General features: G+C 48.3%; 1 protein-coding gene across 1 annotated transcript in view; it reads right to left on the bottom strand.

The window, feature by feature from the left end:
• Positions 1 to 14,972, bottom strand: part of ADAD2 (adenosine deaminase domain containing 2) — a 41,171-nt gene extending 26,199 nt beyond the window's left edge. Inside the window, exons 1-5 of the mRNA XM_081016737.1 lie at positions 14,951 to 14,972; positions 7,732 to 7,846; positions 5,543 to 5,600; positions 1,057 to 1,124; positions 219 to 276 (exon numbers count right to left, since the gene is read on the bottom strand). Coding sequence (XP_080872863.1) covers positions 219 to 276; positions 1,057 to 1,124; positions 5,543 to 5,600; positions 7,732 to 7,846; positions 14,951 to 14,957 — 306 coding nt within the window. The 5' untranslated portion in view covers positions 14,958 to 14,972. The remainder of the gene's footprint in view (positions 1 to 218; positions 277 to 1,056; positions 1,125 to 5,542; positions 5,601 to 7,731; positions 7,847 to 14,950) is intronic.
• Positions 14,973 to 19,920: the final 4,948 nt, after the last annotated feature.

The raw sequence follows: 19,920 nt of genomic DNA, 5'->3' as shown, positions 1-19,920 counted from the left end.
AACCACCCTGAGACCTCTGGGTATAGGGCGGTATATAAATCAAACCAACAAACCACAAGGGTCGCCTTGTCCTGCAATGCAGAAATATTTCACCTAGCGTGGGATTCGAACCCAGAAACCTAAAATTAAATGTCTCGCGCTCTACCCGCTGAGCTGTCCCAGGTCATTGGAAGCAGGGCCACCGAAGCCAAACTTTGCAGCAAAAAGGTTCTACTCACCACCAGGTCGGAGGGGAAGAGGTATCGATATGGGCAGCAGCCCATGATGTTGCTGGGCCTGTGGATTTAAAGGGCAAGGAGAGGAGGTGAAGGAGGCTGGAACCTTCTCTATTCCAGCAGGCAATTAAGAATGCATCATATTGTCTTAATTTAACTTTGTTCTATGGTTTTAATTGTATGGTTTTAAGTATAATTGTTGTAAGCAGCTCTGATATTTTTAAGTAGCATGTGTGCGTGTGTTTTGTGTGTGTGTGTGTGTGCGCGCGCATGTACACACACACACACACACACACACACACTTAATATCAGGGCCAGATTTAGGTTTGATGAGGCCCTAAGCTCCTGAAGGTAACAGGGCCCTTTATATGTCCAGATGTCCTTTGTCCGCAACAAATTGTCACTGTTTTTTGTGTTGACTAGATGCTAGATGGTCATTGATGGACCTCACAGGTATCTCAAGCCATTTGAACATGTTGCCCTGCAACCAGTCCATGCAGACTGTAGGCACCCTATATATAGAAAGGAGCAAACCAGGGATATTTGAGGGAGCAGGCAAGCAGGCGGGGCCCATGACTTACATCACAGGAGCCTACACAACACAAAACATGGTTGCTGTAGGTAGGTTTTATTTTATTTGTTTTTTATCTTATATTTTGGAAATGTACATCCACTTTTCCCCCCTCTAAATTTTCTGGGGGCCCTAAGCTAGAGCTTGTTCAGCTTATATGTAAATCCGGCACTGCTTAATATATATATTTAAGTAAGAAAATAAATACTTCACTTAAGTCCAAGCAAATAATACATGCCTCCCATAACAGCCCAAATGAGATCGCCTCACCATAATCCATGGATAGTCCAGGTGTTCGCATCTTTTGGCAGGGAGCACTCAAACCTCCTTCCCAGAGCCTACAAATGCATGTCAGAAAGCAGAAGATGGGTTAGATTCCCGAAGGTACAGCATAGCCACAAACCTCATTTCCCCCTTTTTGTGTTTGTGTGTGTGTGATTCGTAGAATTGTAGAGTTTGAACGGGCTCCAGGGGTCATCCAGTCCAACCCAGGAATCTTTCACCCAACGTGGGGCTTGGACCCACAACCCTGAGATTAAGAATCTCATGCTCTACAGCTTAACAATTAAGGGACGCGGGTGGCGCTGTAGGTTAAACCACAGAGCCTAGGGCTTGCCGATCGGAAGGTCAGCTGTTCGAATCCCCGCAATGGGGTGAGCTCCCGTTGCTCGGTTCCTGCTCCTGCCAACCTAGCAGTTAGAAAGCACGTCAAAGTGCAAGTAGATAAATAGGTACCGCTCTGGCGGGAAGGTAAACGGTGTTTCCGTGCGCTGCTCTGGTTCGCCAGAAGCGGCTTAGTCATGCTGGCCACATGACCCGGAAGCTGTACGCCGGCTCCCTCGGCCAGTAAAGCGAGATGAGCGCCGCAACCCCAGAGTTGGTCACAACTGGACCTAATGGTCAGGAGTCCCTTTACCTTTACCTTTAACAATTAAGCAGAGGTTTGATTTCATTTCTGTTCCCTTCAACTCATATTTCTCCTCCTGCTATTGGAGCAAGTCCAAACTCCATTGAACTACAACTCCCATCATCCCTTGCCACTGGGCATGTTGCCTGGGGCTGATGGGAGCTAGAGTCCCCCCACAGCTGCTTCTTTTAACCCCTTCTCATGGATGGTGTTGGGTTTGGAACTTAACAGGTTAAGTTGTTCCCATGATGCCTCAGCATTCTGACGTCAGCTTTAGAAGCTGGGAGGAGTCTGGGAGGAGTCACGCTCTGTTCCTCTCTGGTTCTCTGAGAGAGAAGGTGGCAGTTTGTCATGGCTGCTGTGAGCCCAGGAGATTCCTGGGGAATGTCGGAATAAAGGACTGATAAATGGACAAACCTGGTCTCTGTGTGTTTGTCGGAAGCTAAGTGGAAGCTACGTGACAGTTTCACCGCTGTGTTTAACTCTGCTGAGGCGTGACTGGAGAGCTACTGGAGACGGAGCTGAGTGGCGCAGCTCGGAGGAAGCGCGCCGGGCATAAAGAGCTAATTGTGGATCGTAAATCAATTAGCAGGGGTCACGCCAAACCAATAAATCAATTCAACAGGTTATGGGCCCTTAATCACCGATCGTAAAAACTGTCACAGGAACGCTTTGAAGTGCCGGAATGCGTTTGGAGCTGAGGCAGGAGGCGGTGAGATTTTTGCCTGGTGTTAAGAGGCAAAGGAGAGCTGCGGAGCTCAGAGCAGCTGAAAGACACAGAGGTTTGCCTGTGCTGAGAGCTGAGTGCTGGGAGCTGAAGAGCAGCTGGAAAATCGTTTCTCCACGGATGGGTGCCGGAGGAGCTTGCAATCTGTGAGTACAGCTTGGGGCCCCTTGGGAGAACGGGAAGACGATGGCAGACAGCCAGGTCTTGGAGGACATTGCGTTTGAACAGCTCACTCTAAGAAGTCGGGCAAGGGCGTAAAGTCAGCAAGGGCTGCCTGGGATGTGCTGTGAAACTTCAGCAGGAGGCCAGAGCCCTGAAGAAGTATTGCAAAAGCCTAGAGATGGCTGGTGCCCCTGTTCCTGATGTTTTAGCCTCAAGGAGTGCTAGTGAGCAGATCGGGGGGGCGAAGGATTCCAAAGGCAAGTGTAAAGGCTTGTCCACTGTGCGTGCTGGAGTGGAATGTCAACAAAGCAGGTTCCCAGAAAGCCGCAGTGGGAGCCAGGCCAGAGGGGGCGGAGCTGGCAAGGAGTGCGTTTCCGGAAGAAGGAGAAGGAGGCCGGCTGGGAGGAGCCCCGGGCAGTGTTTTTCCACTGGAGTTCGTCGTTGCTGCCCATGGAGAGCGGAGACAGCTGGGCAGGAAGGTCCCAAGGTCAACCAGCTGAGTTCTCATGGGAATCAGCATCGGAGAGGAGGCCAGCGTGGGAACGCAAGGGAAAGACGTGGTTCAGACGCTGGGGAGGGTTGTTTTCTTATCACTGCTTCTATGGCAACTGTGAAGAACAACTCCAGCCAGGACACGGTGACGCGCTGGGTTTTGAATACTGCTGTTGGTCAGCACCTGCTAAGCGAGCCTGCTGGCAAAATGCGGAACTGCAGGGCTGTTTTCAACAGGAACAACTGTGATGTTAGCAGACGGAATGAGAAAGTCGGTTTCTGCTGTGGCTAACATGTCTTTTTCTCCTTTACAGGAGGAGATAGAGGTCTACGTTGGGGGGAAACAAGTGGCCAACGTGAAAAGGGGGCAGAACAATCTCTTTGTTCTGGAGTCACCTCTGGAGGGTGGTGGGAATGCTGGAAAAGCACAGGCGCAGTGTGCTAAGGTTCCCAGTCATGTGCAAAAGCTGCACAGGTGCACAAAAGGGTATAAACTCCGGAAATGTGGGAGGTCCCTAGGGTGCAGGGCATGCAAGGGTGCACAGGTACATGGTTTTCCCGGGTTTGGGAGGGTAGCCAAAGAGCCCTTTGAGCTCTTTGAGGCAGGTGGTCCAAAGGTTCAGGAAATGATCTTCTGTGGATATGATCCTGCAACCAATGGGTGGAAGTTTGCATACCCAGAGGGTGATCAAACCAAGCTGCTGGTCAGTAAGCAGGCTGAGTTCTGTGAACAGGGTGGGTGTTCAAGACTCAGGGATAGTTCTGATTTTCTCTCAGAATGTCTGTCTGATTCTGAGGAGGAAAGGGAGGCAGAGGCTGATCCCGGTGATGGGGACCAGGTCCAAGATCAGGGTTCAGAACCCGGTGATGGGGACCAGGTCCAAGATCAGGGTTCAGGGCAGGTCTGGGCATCTCCAAAGGTTGTGAAAGGAGTGTCCAGGTGTGAGGCTTCATCTCCGGTTAGCGTAATGGAGAAAGCTCACAAACAGGGTGTCAAGTCAGAGGGGGAAGGATCTGACGGAGAAGACACAACTGCTGGCCCAAATGGGTCAGTAGGGTATCAGGTCACAAGTGCGTGGAAAAGTGTCGCACAGTGTGATTCTGGGAGTGTTGAAGGGGTTCAACAGGTGCCTGGGAAAGATGCCGGGAAGGGGCATAAGGCAAAGGGAAAGGTGTTGAACTCAAAAAAGGTCTTGTCAGAATGGTTCGGCAAGAGGGGGTGTTGGGTTTGGAACTTAACAGGTTAAGTTGTTCCCATGATGCCTCAGCATTCTGACGTCAGCTTTAGAAGCTGGGAGGAGTCTGGGAGGAGTCACGCTCTGTTCCTCTCTGGTTCTCTGAGAGAGAAGGTGGCAGTTTGTCATGGCTGCTGTGAGCCCAGGAGATTCCTGGGGAATGTCGGAATAAAGATACTGAAATGGACAAACCTGGTCTCTGTGTGTTTGTCGGAAGCTAAGTGGAAGCTACGTGACAGTTTCACCGCTGTGTTTAACTCTGCTGAGGCGTGACTGGAGAGCTACTGGAGACGGAGCTGAGTGGCGCAGCTCGGAGGAAGCGCGCCGGGCATAAAGAGCTAATTGTGGATCGTAAATCAATTAGCAGGGGTCACGCCAAACCAATAAATCAATTCAACAGATGGCGCTGTGGTCTAAACCACTGAGCCTCTTGGGCTTGCCGATCGGAAGGTTGGCGGTTCGAATCCCCGCGATGGGGTGAGCTCCCGTTGCTCAGTCCCAGCTCCTGCCAACCTAGCAGTTCGAAAGCACACCAGTACAAGTAGATAAATTGGTACCGCTGTGGCGGGAAGGTAAACTGCGTTTCCATGCGCTCTGGCAGTTGCCACGGTCCTCCGTGCACCAATAGTGGTTTAGTCCTGCTAGCCACATAACGTGGAAAGCTGTCTGTGGACAAACACCGGCTCCCTCGGCCTGAAAGCGAGATGAGCGCTGCAACCCCAGAGTCGCCTTTGACTAGACCAGGGGTCGCCAAGGTTTACCTTGCCTGGGCTGGTTCACTCCAGCAGAAATCCCTCCATGGGCTGGATCGCACATGAGCGCAAGAGCACGCGCACCAGCGATTTCCGGTGTCTGTGTCTGCGCAGACGTGATTTCCGATGTCTGCCTGTGTGCAGATGCGATTTTCGGCATCTGCGCATGTGGAGACTTGATTTCCAGTGCCGCGAAAGCAAGTACCCGTGCTGTGCTGCACCGGTTTAGCGCTGCACGTGGGGACTTGCCGAGCCGGCGTCTTGGTTTGGGGGCAGCTTGTGGACCAGTTAAACAACCCCGAGGGCCGCTTGTGACCCATGGGCCTTAGGTTGCCGACCCCTGGACTAGACTTAACCGTCCAGGGGTCCTTTACCTTTACCTGTTGCAACTGCTCTGCCACTGTCTTATTAAGCCAGGTAATACGCAGAGATGTTAACTGTTCAAAAAGGGAGTGTCCCCGAATTAGAAACTTTTACTCACTATGCAGAAGGTTCCAGGCCACATCTGGACAAAGCTCATGCATCGCCAAGGACAGGACCTGCAGTCAGAGAAAGAGAAGTCTCCCAGTTTCTCCTCCTTTCAAAAGTCTTCAGATCAGTTCATTCTACGCCCCCTCACTTCCACCAAAAGACTGATACCGATTCACTGGAAAGATAATACTATGAAACCCCCCCCCCCTTTGATCAAGGGATAGAAAATGAACAGATTGCTTTTAGACGCAGATTGTGTATGGATAAATGCAATAATACTTAGAATGCATTTATTAAAAAATATTACAACTTGTTAATAATTGTATACTCATTGGAATAATCACCTTACTTATGCACCTGCATATCGTATTGCAGTTTCAAGCACCTTTCTTTCACTTTATTTGTCCATTGAATTTTTTCAATAAAATATATTTTTTTAAACAAGATCAGTTCCCAACATTTCTGTACCAGTTTGCGGTTTTATTTATTTATTGAATTTTTTAGTCTCTATCTTGCCCAGGGTGACTTCCAACCAACCTTTCCTTTTAGTAAACACTTTCACTGTATATGTGTGTGTGTGTGTGTGTGTGTGTGTGTGTAAAAGTCCTCGTGAAAAATTTTAAGGTCAATTTCTCATTAATTACACATTTTTGCAAAATAAAAAAGTTCCTTCCAGTAGCACCTTAAAGACCAACTAAGTTAGTTCTTGGTATGAGCTTTCGTGTGCATGCACACTTCTTCAGATATTTTGACTATGGCAGACCAACACGGCATGCACACGAAAGCTCATACCAAGAACTAACTTAGTTGGTCTTTAAGGTGCTACTGGAAGGAACTTTTTTATTTTGACTATGGCAGACCAACACGGCTACCTATCTGTAACATTTTTGCAAGCCATTTCACCTAACATATTCATCTACCTTATTTTTATTTCCTAACATTTACTGTATTTTTCCGTGTATAACATGCCCCCGTGTATGACACCCCCTATTTTGGGGGACTCAAAATTAGAAAATGGGGGGGAGATTGCCCCCTGTGTATAAGACTACCTCCCCTTTTTAACATATTTTTTTGTAAAAAAAAAAAAAAAAAGTAGTCTTATATATGGAAAAATACGGTATATAGTACTTGATTGTGTAGAAAACAAAAGAAAACCTCAAAGTGGTTTACAAAAAGAGCGAAACAGTAAAACTATCAGTAAAATAAAAACCACTATTTAAAACATCAAAAAAAATAAAATGAAACCAACAATCAACTAAAAACAGATGAAAACACATGTCATCATTCTACATCTCTGCCTAGGCTTGTCTAAACAAAAATGCTTTTAGCAGGTGCTGAAAAGAGTACAGTTTTATGTGCGCTTTGATACACAGTTTTGCTTGGAGAACTGTATTGCAAAATTCAGAGATGCACAAAATTCTCATGACAGCTGTATTCCAGTTTGCATGTTGTTCTGGGAAGCGTGAATCAGGTTTTTAATTAAAACACAAACTGAAATTCTCCGTCCATCCCCACCTGTAATGCAGAGACTGTTGTTTAGTTGTGTCCGACTCTTTGTGACCCCGTGGACCAGAGCACGCCAGGCACCCATGTCTTCCACTGCCTCCTGCAGTTTGGTCAGACTCATGCTGGTAGCTTCGAGAACACTGTCCCACCATCTCGTCCTTCTCCTTGTGCCCTCCATCTTTCCCAACATCAGGGTCTTTTCCAGGGAGTCTTCTCTTCTCAGGAGGTGGCCAAAGTCTTGGAGCCTCAGCTTCAGGATCTGTCCTTCCAGTGAGCACTCAGGGCTGCTTTCCTTCAGAATGGAGAGGTTGGATCTTCTTGCAGTCCATGGGACTCTCAAGAGTCTCCTCCAGCACCAGAATTCAAAAGCATCCATTCTTCAGCAATCAGCCTTCTTTATGGTCCAGCTCTCACTTCCATACATCACTACTGGGAAAACCAGAGCTTTAACTAAAAGTGCCTTTGTCGGCAAGGGGATGTCTCTGCTTTTTAAGATGCTGTCTAGGTTTGTCGTTGCTTTTCTCCCAAGAAGCAGGCGTCTTTTAATTGGAGCAGGAACCGGAAAGCCACTCCAGTATCCGGGCCAAGAAAACTCCATGGACAAAGACAACATGCAGAGACTGAGAGTCCACAGATTCATCCCGTCCCACTTTCTGCCCATCCTCTCTCACCTTTGCACGAGGTTCTACCTACCTAGAGTTCTCCACCTTGGCCTGCTGCTGCCTCCAGAGATCCTCAGGGTGAACCAGCAACCAGAAGAAACTCATGCAGAAGAAACCCAGAGCGACGGAATTGGCTGTCATCATACCTGCAAGCAAAGCAGAGCTGATGAAGAAAGGAGGGGGAAACAGCAAGGAGAGGAAACCAGTTGCTCTGTCTTGAGGGTATAGAAACCCTCAAGTAGGGTTCAGTAATCCCAATGTCTGACGACAAAAACATTGGCTAGATTGTTCTCAGTCATCAGGGAGTCATAGCTCAGCCACAGAGTGCAAACTTCAGTTCCAGTATTCCTAAATTAGGCTAGGAAAAAACCCATCAGGTCCTCTGCCTGAGCTCAGTTGAACCAACTACCTGACTTTGTATAAACCAGCTACCTAAGCTGTCCCAGCCTGGGGTTGCACAGCAGCAATGCACATGCCCTGATACGATGTTGTCCTTTCAGTAGGCGAGCAAGACACCAATCTGGTGTTTAAAAGGAGAAGGACGGGGCTGGTTTCGCTTCCCTGTGCGATGACTGAGAAGCAAAGCCTCAGCTCCTCCTGGAGTCGCAGATTGCAGAACGATTGCTTTGATCAGACCAACTTGGGCCGCTGTAGGCAAATGCAGACTTTAGGGTTTCACAAAACTCTTTATCAAGGAGATCACCGGTGTTGAAGCAATGATTCTTCAACATCAACTTCGTTGGACTGGTCATGTTGTGCGGATGCCTGATGATCGTCTTCCAAAGCATAAGAATGCTCTATTCCAGGGGTCTGCAACCTTTAAGACAAAAAGAGCCACTTGGACCCGTTTCCGAAGAAAAAAAACCTGGGAGCCACAAAACCGGGAAGGTGACGTCGGGACGGTGCGTGACTAAAGCACGCACCGCCCCCATACGACGTCACAGCCAGTACAGCGCCCGCCACAGTGGGGAGTGTCGGGGCGCACAATGCGCCTCCTCCCCTCGCTAGTATCCGCCCCGGAGCCACGGCAAAGGTGTAAAAGAGCCACATGCGGCTCCGGAGCCGCGGGTTGCAGACCCCTGCTCTGTTCCAAACTTAAGAATGGTGGTGGTCAACAAGAGGTTTAAAGACTGTCTCAAGGCAAATCTTGATCAGGCCAATGGGCCATCAATCCCAGCATCCTGTTCTCACAGTGGCCAACTCTGTCTGCTTTGATTGTTCTATGCCATGCAAACCTGATCCCAGAATACGGTCCCACTCAGGGCCAGATTTAGGTTTGATGAGGCCCTAAACTACTGAAGGTAATGGGGCCCTTTATACGTCCAGCTGTCCTATCTAGCTAGATGGTAATTTATGGACCTCATAGGTATCTCAAGCCATTTGCACATGTTGCCGTGCAAACAGCCCATGCAGAATGTTGGCACCCTATATATAGAAAGGAGCAAACCAGTGATCTTTTAGGGGGCAGGCTAGCAGGTGGGGCCCATGACTTACACCACAGGAGCCTACACAACACAAAACACTTGCTGGATGTAGGTTTTGTTTTATTTGTTTTTTATCTTATATTTTGGAAATGTACAGTAGTACCTCGGGTTAAGAACTTAATTCATTCCGGAGGTCTGTTCTTAACCTGAAACTGTTCTTAACCTGAGGTACCTCTTTAGCTAATGGGGCCTCCTGCTGCCGCCGCACCACCGCCACACAATTTCTATTCTCATCCTAGAATAGAATCATAGAATCCTAGAATCCTAGAGTTGGAAGAGACCACAAGGGCCATCGAGTCCAACCCCCTGCCAAGCAGGAAACACCATCAGAGCACTCCTGACATATGGTTGTCAAGCCTCTGCTTAAAGACCTCCAAAGAAGGAGACTCCACCACACTCCTTGGCAGCAAATTCCACTGTCGAACAGCTCTTACTGTCAGGAAGTTCTTCCTAATGTTTAGGTGGAATCTTCTTTCTTGTAGTTTGGATCCATTGCTCCGTGTCCGCTTCTCTGGAGCAGCAGAAAACAACCTTTCTCCCTCCTCTATGTGACATCCTTTTATATATTGGAACATGGCTATCATATCACCCCGTAACCTCCTCTTCTCCAGGCTAAACATGCCCAGCTCCCTTAGCCGTTCCTCATAAGGCATCGTTTCCAGGCCTTTGACCATTTTGGTTGCCTTCCTCTGGACACGTTCCAGTTTGTCAGTGTCCTTCTTGAATTGTGGTGCCCAGAACTGGACACAGTACTCCAGGTGAGGTCTGACCAGAGCAGAATACAGTGGCACTATTACTTCCCTTGATCTAGATGCTATACTCCTATTGATGCAGCCCAGAATTGCATTGGCTTTTTTAGCTGCCGCTAAATGTCATGTTGGCTCATGTCAAGTTTGTGGTCAACCAAGACTCCTAGATCCTTTTCACATGTACTGCTCTCAAGCCAGGTGTCACCCATCCTGAAGCAAAGTTCTTAACCCAAGGTACTATTTCTGGGTTAGCGGAGTCTGTAACCTGAAGCGTCTGTAACCCTAGGTACCACTGTACATACACTTCCCCCCTTTATTTTTTGGGGGGACCTCCAAGAGAGTGTGGGACGTGGGTGGTGCTGTGGGTTAAACCACAGAGCCTAGGACTTGCCGATCAGAAGGTCGGCGGTTCGAATCCCTGCGACGGGGTGAGCTCCCCTTGCTCAGTCCCTGCTTCTGCCAACCTAGCAGTTCGAAAGCACGTCAAAGTGCAAGTAGATAAATAGGTACCACTCCGGCGGGAAGGTAAACAGCGTTTCCGTGCGCTGCTCTGGTTCTCCAGAAGCGGCTTAGTCCTGCTGGCCACATGACCCGGAAGCTGTACGCCGGCTCCCTCGGCCACTAAAGCGAGATGAGCGCCGCAACCCCAGAGTCGGTCACGACTGGACCTAATGGTCAGGGGTCCCTTTACCAAGAGAGTGTGGCCCTAAGCTAGAACTTGTTTAGCTTATACTGTGCATAAATCTGGTGCTAGTCCCAAAACTCACAACGCACAGCTTCGTTGGATGCCCAAACCTCTAGGGCTACGAGAGAAGGAGGGAAACTTTTTCCTATCTGCTTTCTCCGTGTAATGCTGTGCATCATAACCTGATCCCAGAATACGGTAAAGACAGCTGCTGCCCCTTCTCCACCGCAGGCCCTCTGAAATGTCCCTCCAGCCTCCGCATTCCAGTCCGAAGTTTGAACTCGCCAGCTGCCCTTACTTCTGGCAGGCGGTCAAGGAAAACAACGGCGGGGCCCCCTCCCCTCCGCCCTGGCAGGGAGGCAATGCCCTTGTAAGGCCCAGCTGGAGGTCAGCAGAGACACAGGCAGAGAGAAGCAAGGGAAGGAGAGAGATCAGGAAGGAGGCAGCAAGGACCACCGTAAAGACCATGAAATCCCTTCTGGTAAAGACCCCTCCTCTGTCTCTGCACGGCTGCTTGCTAAAAGCAGGTCACTAACTCTGGGGTGTTTGTGAGCCCTATAGCTTCCTTGCTCCTAACCCATAAGCTCCTGGACTTTTGCTGGTGTTGAAAAACGCTGGCGAGGCCCAAACAGGCGTAACACAGTTTCAGGGTGTTACAGAAATTATGGGGGGGGCACATCTTTAAAGTTGTTAAATGTTACAAATATTATGCCTGAATGTATCCTTTCGACTTGACAGGTCAGGGAAGTTACCTAGCTTTAAAAAATACAGTGGTACTTCGGGTTAAGAACTTAATTCGTTCCGGAGGTCTGTACTTAACCTGAAACTGTTCTTAACCTGAAGCACCACTTTAGCTAATGGGGCCTCCTGCTGCTGCCGCTACGCAATTTCTGTTCTCATCCTGAAGCAAAGTTCTTAACCCAAGGTACTATTTCTGGGTTAGCGGAGTCTGTAACCTGAAGCGTATGTAACCTGAAGCGTATGTAACCCGAGGTACCACTGTAGTATAAAATCAACTCCTTTGCCAGTTTCCTCCATTCCAAAGCTATTTTCTCCTTGAAAAGGACTCCAGGAAGTTCCCAGAGGTGACGATTGCTGAGCTGATTGTTGGCCAAGGAAAGCCTAATCCCATCACCAGATTTGCCAAGGGGTCCAGACATGCAAAGGAAGTTCTATTGTACTTTGGGTGGTGGGACTTCAGAGGTGTTTGCCTCTGCTAATCTTATACCTGGGTCTTGCCCTGACATGTCTGTTTATGCTAATCTTGTACCAAGGACTTGTCTGGACATGTTTGCCAAGGTTAAACTAGTGTAACCCCTGTCTGTAAAGGTAAAGCGACCCCTGACCATCGTGGCCAACTCTGGGGTTGCGGCGCTCATCTCGCTTTATTGGCCGAGGATGCCGGCATACAGCTTCCGGCTCATGTGGCCAGCATGACTAAGCCGCTTCTGGCGAACCAGAGCAGTGCACGGAAACGCCGTTTACCTTCCCGTCAGAGTGGTACCTATTTATCTACTTGCACTTTGACGTGCCTTCGAACTGCTAGGTGGGCAGGAGCAGGGACCGAGCAACGGGAGCTCACCCCGTCGCGGGGATTTGAACCGCTGACCTTCTGATTGGCAAGTCCTAGGCTCTGTGGTTTAACCCACAGCGCCACCCGTGTCCCAACCCCTGTCTACCCCTCCCCTTTTGTGACATGTCAGTGATGCAGCAATGATGCTGTACGAACTGTATTCTGGGATATGGTGGGAAAGTTTTAAAAGTCACCCCATCCTCGGGGTTCAAAATTCCTCTTTGAGCCTGTTGCGCAATAAACTTTGGTCTACAGCTATTTGCTCCGGTTGGTGGCTGGACTCCTTCCTTTATTCCGCAGGGACCCACGGGCTCTGCCTGACCTTCTGGGGGACTGAGCAGCCTCACACCTAGATTTTTCCATAACAAGGGGGATAGCCTTGCCAGTTTGTTCCAGAGTCCCTTTAAAAAGATATATATATTGAAGCAGAAAGTTGTGTGTGTGATACAGCCTACTTGGTCAGATGCATGGGGTAAAAAGCAGGCATGATTATATTCCACCCTTTCCCTGCTCCTATATCTTTTTTTCTTCCCCCCCCCCATTATATTTTATTAAGTTTCTACTTTTTTTGTAAGTTTTGACGTTTTTAAACCTCTACAGCCAAAATGCAATTTCGTCTTTTCTCTTATTTTTGTTGACTTTCCGCCCCGTTCTCCACAGTTGTTGTTGTTCCTCCCCTTTGGCTGCACCCTAACTTCTGTCTATTAAATCTATCAAACCGCAATATTATAATCTCGTTGCTTCTGTCGCTCAGAACTCCAGTCCTTCTCGTGAGCTCATCGTACTGTAATATTTCTTTGGATAGTCTGAGAAAGGCATCAATTCCTCTGTAAAACACTTTTAATTCCCTTCTCCTATATCATGGCGTTCTGCTCTTCCTGTCCATCGCTGGGAAGTTCACAGCAGCTTTCAGAGGAGAGCGGCTCACCAGTTTAGTTACATCGCTTTATTTATCGATTGCATTTATATTCAACCTCTTCCTCCTCAATGAATCCCCACAAGAACCCTGAGATTTAGGTCAGGTTGAGAGGCAGTTTCTGGCTCAAGGTCACCCAGTTGAACTTCACAGCCAAGTGGGTTATTTTGAGTCCTTCCTAGTCCTTCCTCACAGGGTTATTCGTTTCATTTATTTCATAAGATTTCTCTTTGCCTGTGAAACAGACACAGAACAGAGATCAGCCTTAGCTACTTATTCCATCTGCCCCACCACCACCAACCTGCTGCTTCCATGGGAGAAATACTTTACCTTTTGAAAAACTGATGTTTTGGGAGGAGCTGGAGTAAACCTAGGTTTAAGCCTAGGCCCGCCTTCGCCAACCGGGTACCGTCTAAATCAGGGCGGTCCAACTTTTCCTACCAAGTGGGCTGCAAGAGCACATCAACACACAGCCCACAGGCCCCACACTGCCTTGTTTTGGGGAAAGAGGGAAGAAGCGAGCCCAAAATGATATTATTTATTTATTTATTTATTTATTTATTATACCCCGCCCATCTGGCTGTGCTTCCCCAGCCACTCTGGGCGGCTTTCAACAGAATATTAAAATACAGTAGTCCATCAAACATTAAAAGCTTCCCTAAACAGGGCTGCCTTCAGATGTCTTCTGAATGTCAGGTAGTTGTTTTTCTCTTTGACATCTGGTGGGAGGGTGTTCCACAGGGCGGGTGCCACCACCGAGAAGGCCCTCTGCCTGCTTCCCTGTAACCTCACTTCTCGCAAGGGAGGGAACCACCAGAAGGCCCTCAGAGCTGGACCCCGGTGTCCAGCTGAACGATGGGGGTGGAGACGCTCCTTCAGGTATACAGGACCGAGGCCATTTAGGGCTTTAAAGGTCAGCACCAACGCTTTGAATTGTGCTCGGAAACGTCCTGGGAGCAAATGTAGGTCTTTCAGGACCGGTGTTATGTGGTCCTGGCGGCCGCTTCCAGTCACCAGTCCAGCTACAGCATTCTGGATTAGATGTAGTTTCCGGGTCACGTTCAAAGGGAGCCCCACGTAGAGCACATTGCAGTAGTCCAAGTGAGAGATAACTAGAGCATGCACCACTCTGGCCAGACAGTCTGCAGGCAGATAGGGTCTCATCCTGCGTACCAGAGGCCACCTCAGCCTCCCCTGACCCAACTGGTAGTGGAGCTGCTGTAAGTGATGGCCCAGCTGGAGGCAACGAGGTCATCCCCGCATCTGGAGCCAGGGCAGGATCAGGCCCCTGACTCGGCCCAGCTGGGGTTTGTTGCAGGGGAACCTGTGCAGACTGGGACTCTTCAGGATCAGGTCCCAGACTTGGTTCAGATGATGCCTGAGGCAAAGGATCCGGTGCAGACTGAGTCCCCTCTGGTTCTGAGTCCGAGCCCATGTCCCAGGCCATCACAAGTCCTTCTTCACACAGCGCATGGTTAAACTGTGGAACTCCCTGCTACAGGGCCGCAACGATGCAAACCAACTTGGATGGCTTTAAAAGAGGATGGGACAAATTCATGGAGGAAGAGAGTTGCTGGAAACCACAATAAAGGGAGAGTCGCTCTTGTGGGAATGTTCAGGGATGCAGGAGAGGATAGATTGTTTGATTATATCCTTTACCAACTTGTGTTAACAAGTTCACAATTTAGCAGAGTAACATTCCCCTTTTTAAACTCACAGCGGATGCGTTTGCTCAGGCTCGCTAAAGCCTCTATAATGACTGTTCTGGTATTTTCCCCTTATTCCCTCATAAAAGATAAGACACGACACAGTCTTCTATAAAAGTATAAAAAGGTTTACTCACACATCATTCTGTTCACAATTGGATCCCAGAAGGCAGACTTAGCTTAGAAAAGTAACATATACCTGGAAACTATCTCATATGGAGACAGTCCCTTTGTCCTCTCTTGGCTGGAGGCCAAGAGAGCATCTTTGGCTAAGCAGATGTTGCTTCTTTGACGCATGTAGTCAAAGAGAGAGAGATGGCTGCCCTGCCCTGTGCTTTTGTTGTTACCTGCACAGGTGAGGCCACACCCACCTCTAGTCACATGTAGAGGAAGTCTGTCCCAGCCCAGAAGGAAACAGGAAGTTTACCTGCCAACTGGACAAACATTCCTCCCCATGTGCAAACATGTTCCCTCTAGGAATGTTGTACTTGACTGCTCTTGTGTTTCACATCCGACAGCTCTTGTGCTCGGATCCTGATCCCCCACAGGTATCTGTGGGAAGATGCTGGACTAGATGAGCCGCTGGCCGCATCCAGCAGGCTCTCCTTATTCTCTTATGTTCATGGCTGGTGGGTTTTGTAGTCGAAAACATCTGGAGGGCACCCGGCTGGTCTGGAGTGGGGTGGGGAAGGGGGGAGGACAGGTGGCGACTGTTCTGCATGTCACTGGACCCAGCTTTCACTTGTGCTTTTAGGGCCCCCAGGGACAAAACCCCGAGTGCTTTTACATCTCAGCTTCCGGAGAAAGCAGAAGTTCCAACGGCGGCTGTAACCGCAGCTGGCTAAATACAATCTGTTGTACCTGAGTTTACAGTGAACTAGAATTTACATAAAAAAATTCCTTCCAGTAGCACCTTAAAGACCAACTAAGTTAGTTCTTGGTATGAGCTTTCGTGTGCATGCACACTTCTTCAGATACACTGAAACAGAAGTTGCCAGATCCTTCTATATAGTGAGAAGGTGGGGAGGGGTATTACTCAGAAGGGTGGTGGGAATGGGAGATTGGCAGGTAGCTGAGATGAGCCTGTTGACGACTCTTAATGACTGTAATAGGTCTTACAGGAAAAGGATTTAGAATTTACATGCAGCGAACTTAAGAGATTTAATGGCAAACCTTTGCAAACATTAAGCTGGTTCGCCTTCACAACAACCCAAGAGGTGGGCTGCAATTATCCATCCGTCCCCTGAGCACACTACTGAGCAACAACTCTGGGTAAATTGTATAGCATCAGCTTTCCAGGCTTAGGGCTTCTCCAGGAGGCAGGCCTGGCCACCAATTTAAAGCAGGTAGTAGTAGTAGTAGTAGTAGTAGTAGTATGTATGTATGAATAAATAAATAAAACCCCACCCTCCCCAGCCAAGACCGGGCTAAGGGTGGCTAACACCAGATAGCAATACAATTGATTAAAATACAACTTAAAAACAAGATTAAAATGCAACATTAAGATGCAGCCTCATTTCAGTAGAAACTCAAATCAAAAACTTTTTGGGGATGAAAACGTCAACTATCCAGACTGGTAGGAAAAACCAGGGAAATCTCCAAATAGGAGTTCCATCACAGAAGGAGAAAGGAAAAAGGAAAGAGGGGGAGGGGATCAAGTTGATTCCAAGCCAAAGGCCAGGCGGAACAACTCTGTCTTGCAGGCCCTGCGGAAAGAAATCAGATCCTGCAGGGCCCTGGTCCCATGAGACAGAGCGTTCCACCAGGCCGGGGCCGGTACTGAAAAGGCCCTGGCTCTGGTTGAGGCTAATTTGACTTCCTTAGGGCCCGGGACCTCTAGGGTGTTGCTGTTTATTCCGTGGGACATACCAGGGGAGGCAGTCCCGTAGATACGAGGGTCCTAGGGCTTTAAAGGTCAAAACCAGCACCTTGAACCTGACCCTGTATTCCACCGGGATGAATGTGATCCTGCGGCAAGGACCCTGTGAGAAGTCTCGCCACGGCATTCTGCACCCGCTGGAGTTTCTGGGACAGTTTCAAGGGCAGCCCCACGTAGAGCGAATTACAGTAGTCAAGCCTGGAGATGACAAATTCGTGAAGGAAAGGGTTATCCATGGCTCCTTGGGAAGAGATGGGACTTCCTAATGCGATTCTGCTTTTTTTGTTCCTCGTTTCCTCTCTTTGCTAGGCTTCCCGTATCAGTTCTCTCCGGTTCCTCTCCACCTCCGCCCCTCGGACATTGAAGAACAAGGTCCCAGAATACCAGAAGCTCTTCCAGGTGAGAGATTTGGCTGCGTCCAGAAAGCAGCGGGTTTATGGTAGCAATGGCTTTGCTGAACCAGACACGGCAGGAGGGAGGGAGGGAAAGAGAGAGAGAAGAAGGAGGGGAAAAGAAGAAGGGGCTAGGCTGGTCACAGGTGTCCTCCTTTTCAAAGGATGGTTCTTTCTCTGAATAGAGCGGTGATGGACCCTCCTTCCTTGGAGGTTTCTAAGCAGAGGTTGGGTGGCCTTCTGTCATGGATGCTTGAGCTGAGATTCCTGCATCGCAGGGGGCTGGACTAGATGACCCCAGGGGTCCCTTCCATGATTACTTTGATGATGACAATGATGATGATCATTTTATTATTATTTTAATTTTTTTATTCAAAATTAAAACAAAACATATTATCCAGAAACATATCATCCTTCTCCCCCCCCCCCAATTTTTCCTCCCTCCCACACAAAACCCCCACCCCCCGACTTCCCTCAGTTCCAGTCTTTGATTTCTCTAAGAATGCTGTTTTCTGCAGGTTACAAAGTTGTATAAATCCTTAATTTGTCTAACTGGTTATTATCAATAAAAAGTTTGTGAGTGTTTATTCAAAACCTGCCAAGGAGTCCAGTTCACTTTGTTGCATCTTTAAATACTTTGTAAAAGGATCCCATTCATTTTTAAAGTCACAGTTATCCTTGTCCCGTAGCTTATGTGTCAATTTTGCCAGTTCTGCATAGTTCAACAACTTTGACCTGAACCCCCCAAAAGTGGGTTTGATCACTGCCGGTTTTTAATTCTGTGAGTAGATTGCAGTCTCTTGGGAGTTGGCCACCCCTGCTATATGGTAATTTATGGACCTAAAAGGTATCTAAAACCATTTGCCGTGCAACCAGTCCATGCAGAATGTGGGCACCCTCTATAGAAAAAGGAGCAAACCAGGGATATTTTAGGGAGCAGGCGAGCAGGCGGGGCCCATTGCGTACATCACAGGAGCCGACACAACACAAAACACGGTTGCTGTATGTAGATTCTATTTTATTTGTTTTTTACCTTATATTTTGAAAGTGTACATCCAGTTGTTTTTTCCCCTTTAATTTTTTGGGGGGCTCCCAAGAGAGTGGGGCCCTAGGCTAGAGCTTGTTTAGCCTATGCGTGAGTCCAGCACCGGTTGTGGTGTTGCAGGGGATCCCAGGGGTCATCCAGCCCAACCCCCAGGAACGCAAAGCTCAAAGAGGGTTGCCTTGAAGTTGCTCATCCAGAGAGTGCAGCCCCCAGTGCGCCCACTGAGCATGATGCACACATATTGAAGTGGACTGGGGGGAGGGCAGGTGACTAGATGACCTTTGGGGTCCCCTTCAATGAAATGGGGCTAACTCCTTGCCTCTCCGCAGGAGGACAACGGGCTGCCTGTGCATCTCAAAGGAGGCACCATCGACGCCATGATGTACCGTGGAACTATGATCCTCAGTGTCTTTGGTAAGCGATACCTCCGCTCTTCATTCATTCCCAGATTTTGCATAATTGTTCAGAGGTGCTATCCTCCTTTAATTTTTAATTTTTTTTAATTTAACTAAAAATATAGTTATTTTTATAGTGGGTTGTGTTGGTTTTTTTTAAAAAAAAAGAAATCTGTGTTGGGTTTTTTTAAAAAAAGAAATCTTTCCCTTCACTTGCGTGGAAACAGATCGTTTGTGCTTGGAATTTGGGGTCTGTGGCCTATGAAACGACCTGAAGTCCAGGATGTACAGCAAATGTAGAACACAGATGAAACACCACAACGAACCAAATTCTCTCTTTCACTCTTGCTGTCAAAAATAGAAGCCTTCTTGCTTCTCGTTGCGGCGAGACAAAACGGAGAAACGAAACAAAACAAAGTGAGAGCAGATGGGCTTGTGTTGTTGTTTTTTCTGTCCATAAATATTTCCTTTTCAAACTGCAACCAAGCTCAGGGAGCAGATTGTGCCTTTCTTTGGCCTGAGAATGATAACGGTGAGAGAAATCTTCCGAAACGTTTTGCAGCCATTCTATCCCGTTCCTTGGTGGGTTTGGGGGCCAGCAACTCATTGCCCCTTCCTCTTGGACGAACAGACCTACAGGCTCACAGACAAACAGAGACACTGGTTTGGATAACTCTTGGTTGACTTTATTCAGAGGGATACATTGGGAAGGAATGCAATGCACAAATTTCTGATTTCCATGCTGCCGCCACCATCCCACCCCACCCAGGTTAGAATCCAGAAGTCAGCTTTCAAAATGACATCTCCATAGACTTAGGCATTATACCGTATTTTTTCCTCTATAAGACTCACTTTTTCCCTCCCAAAAAGTAAGGGGAAATGTGTGTGCGTCTTATGGAGTGAATGCAGGCTGCGCAGCTATCCCAGAAGCCAGAACAGCAGCGATCCCTCTTGCTATTCTGGCTTCTGAGATTCTGAATATTTTTTTTCTTGTTTTCCTCCTACAAAAACTAGGTGCTTCTTGTGGTCTGGTGCGTCTTATAGAGCGAAAAATACGGTGTTTGATACCCAGGGCTGCAACAAGCAGCAATGACCTTCAGTTACGCAGTGGAACATCCCTTTCCACAGCCATCGTTTTCATACACCCCCAAAAAATCTGCTCCATGTTACAGATTGTGTCACCTTAAACCTCCTTTAAACACCCTTTAGCTGGCTCTTGCAGAGTTCAGAAAACAACTAAGCAAACCTTTAAAAACAAAAACCAGGCCAAGCAATTCCCAGTTCTAACTTGATCGGAGAAAGCCTTATTATCCGAGCAAAACCCAACTGCAGGGGTCAGCAAACTTTTTCAGCAGGGGGCCAGTCCACTGTCCCTCAGACCTTGGGGGGGTGGACT

This window comes from Podarcis pityusensis (genome assembly GCF_964106645.2).
Source record: "Podarcis pityusensis genome assembly, chromosome: 8".
Classification (NCBI taxonomy): Eukaryota; Metazoa; Chordata; class Lepidosauria; order Squamata; family Lacertidae; genus Podarcis; species Podarcis pityusensis.
The sequence above is the reverse complement of the archived record's forward strand: the minus strand, read 5'-3'. Positions and strand labels throughout refer to the sequence as shown.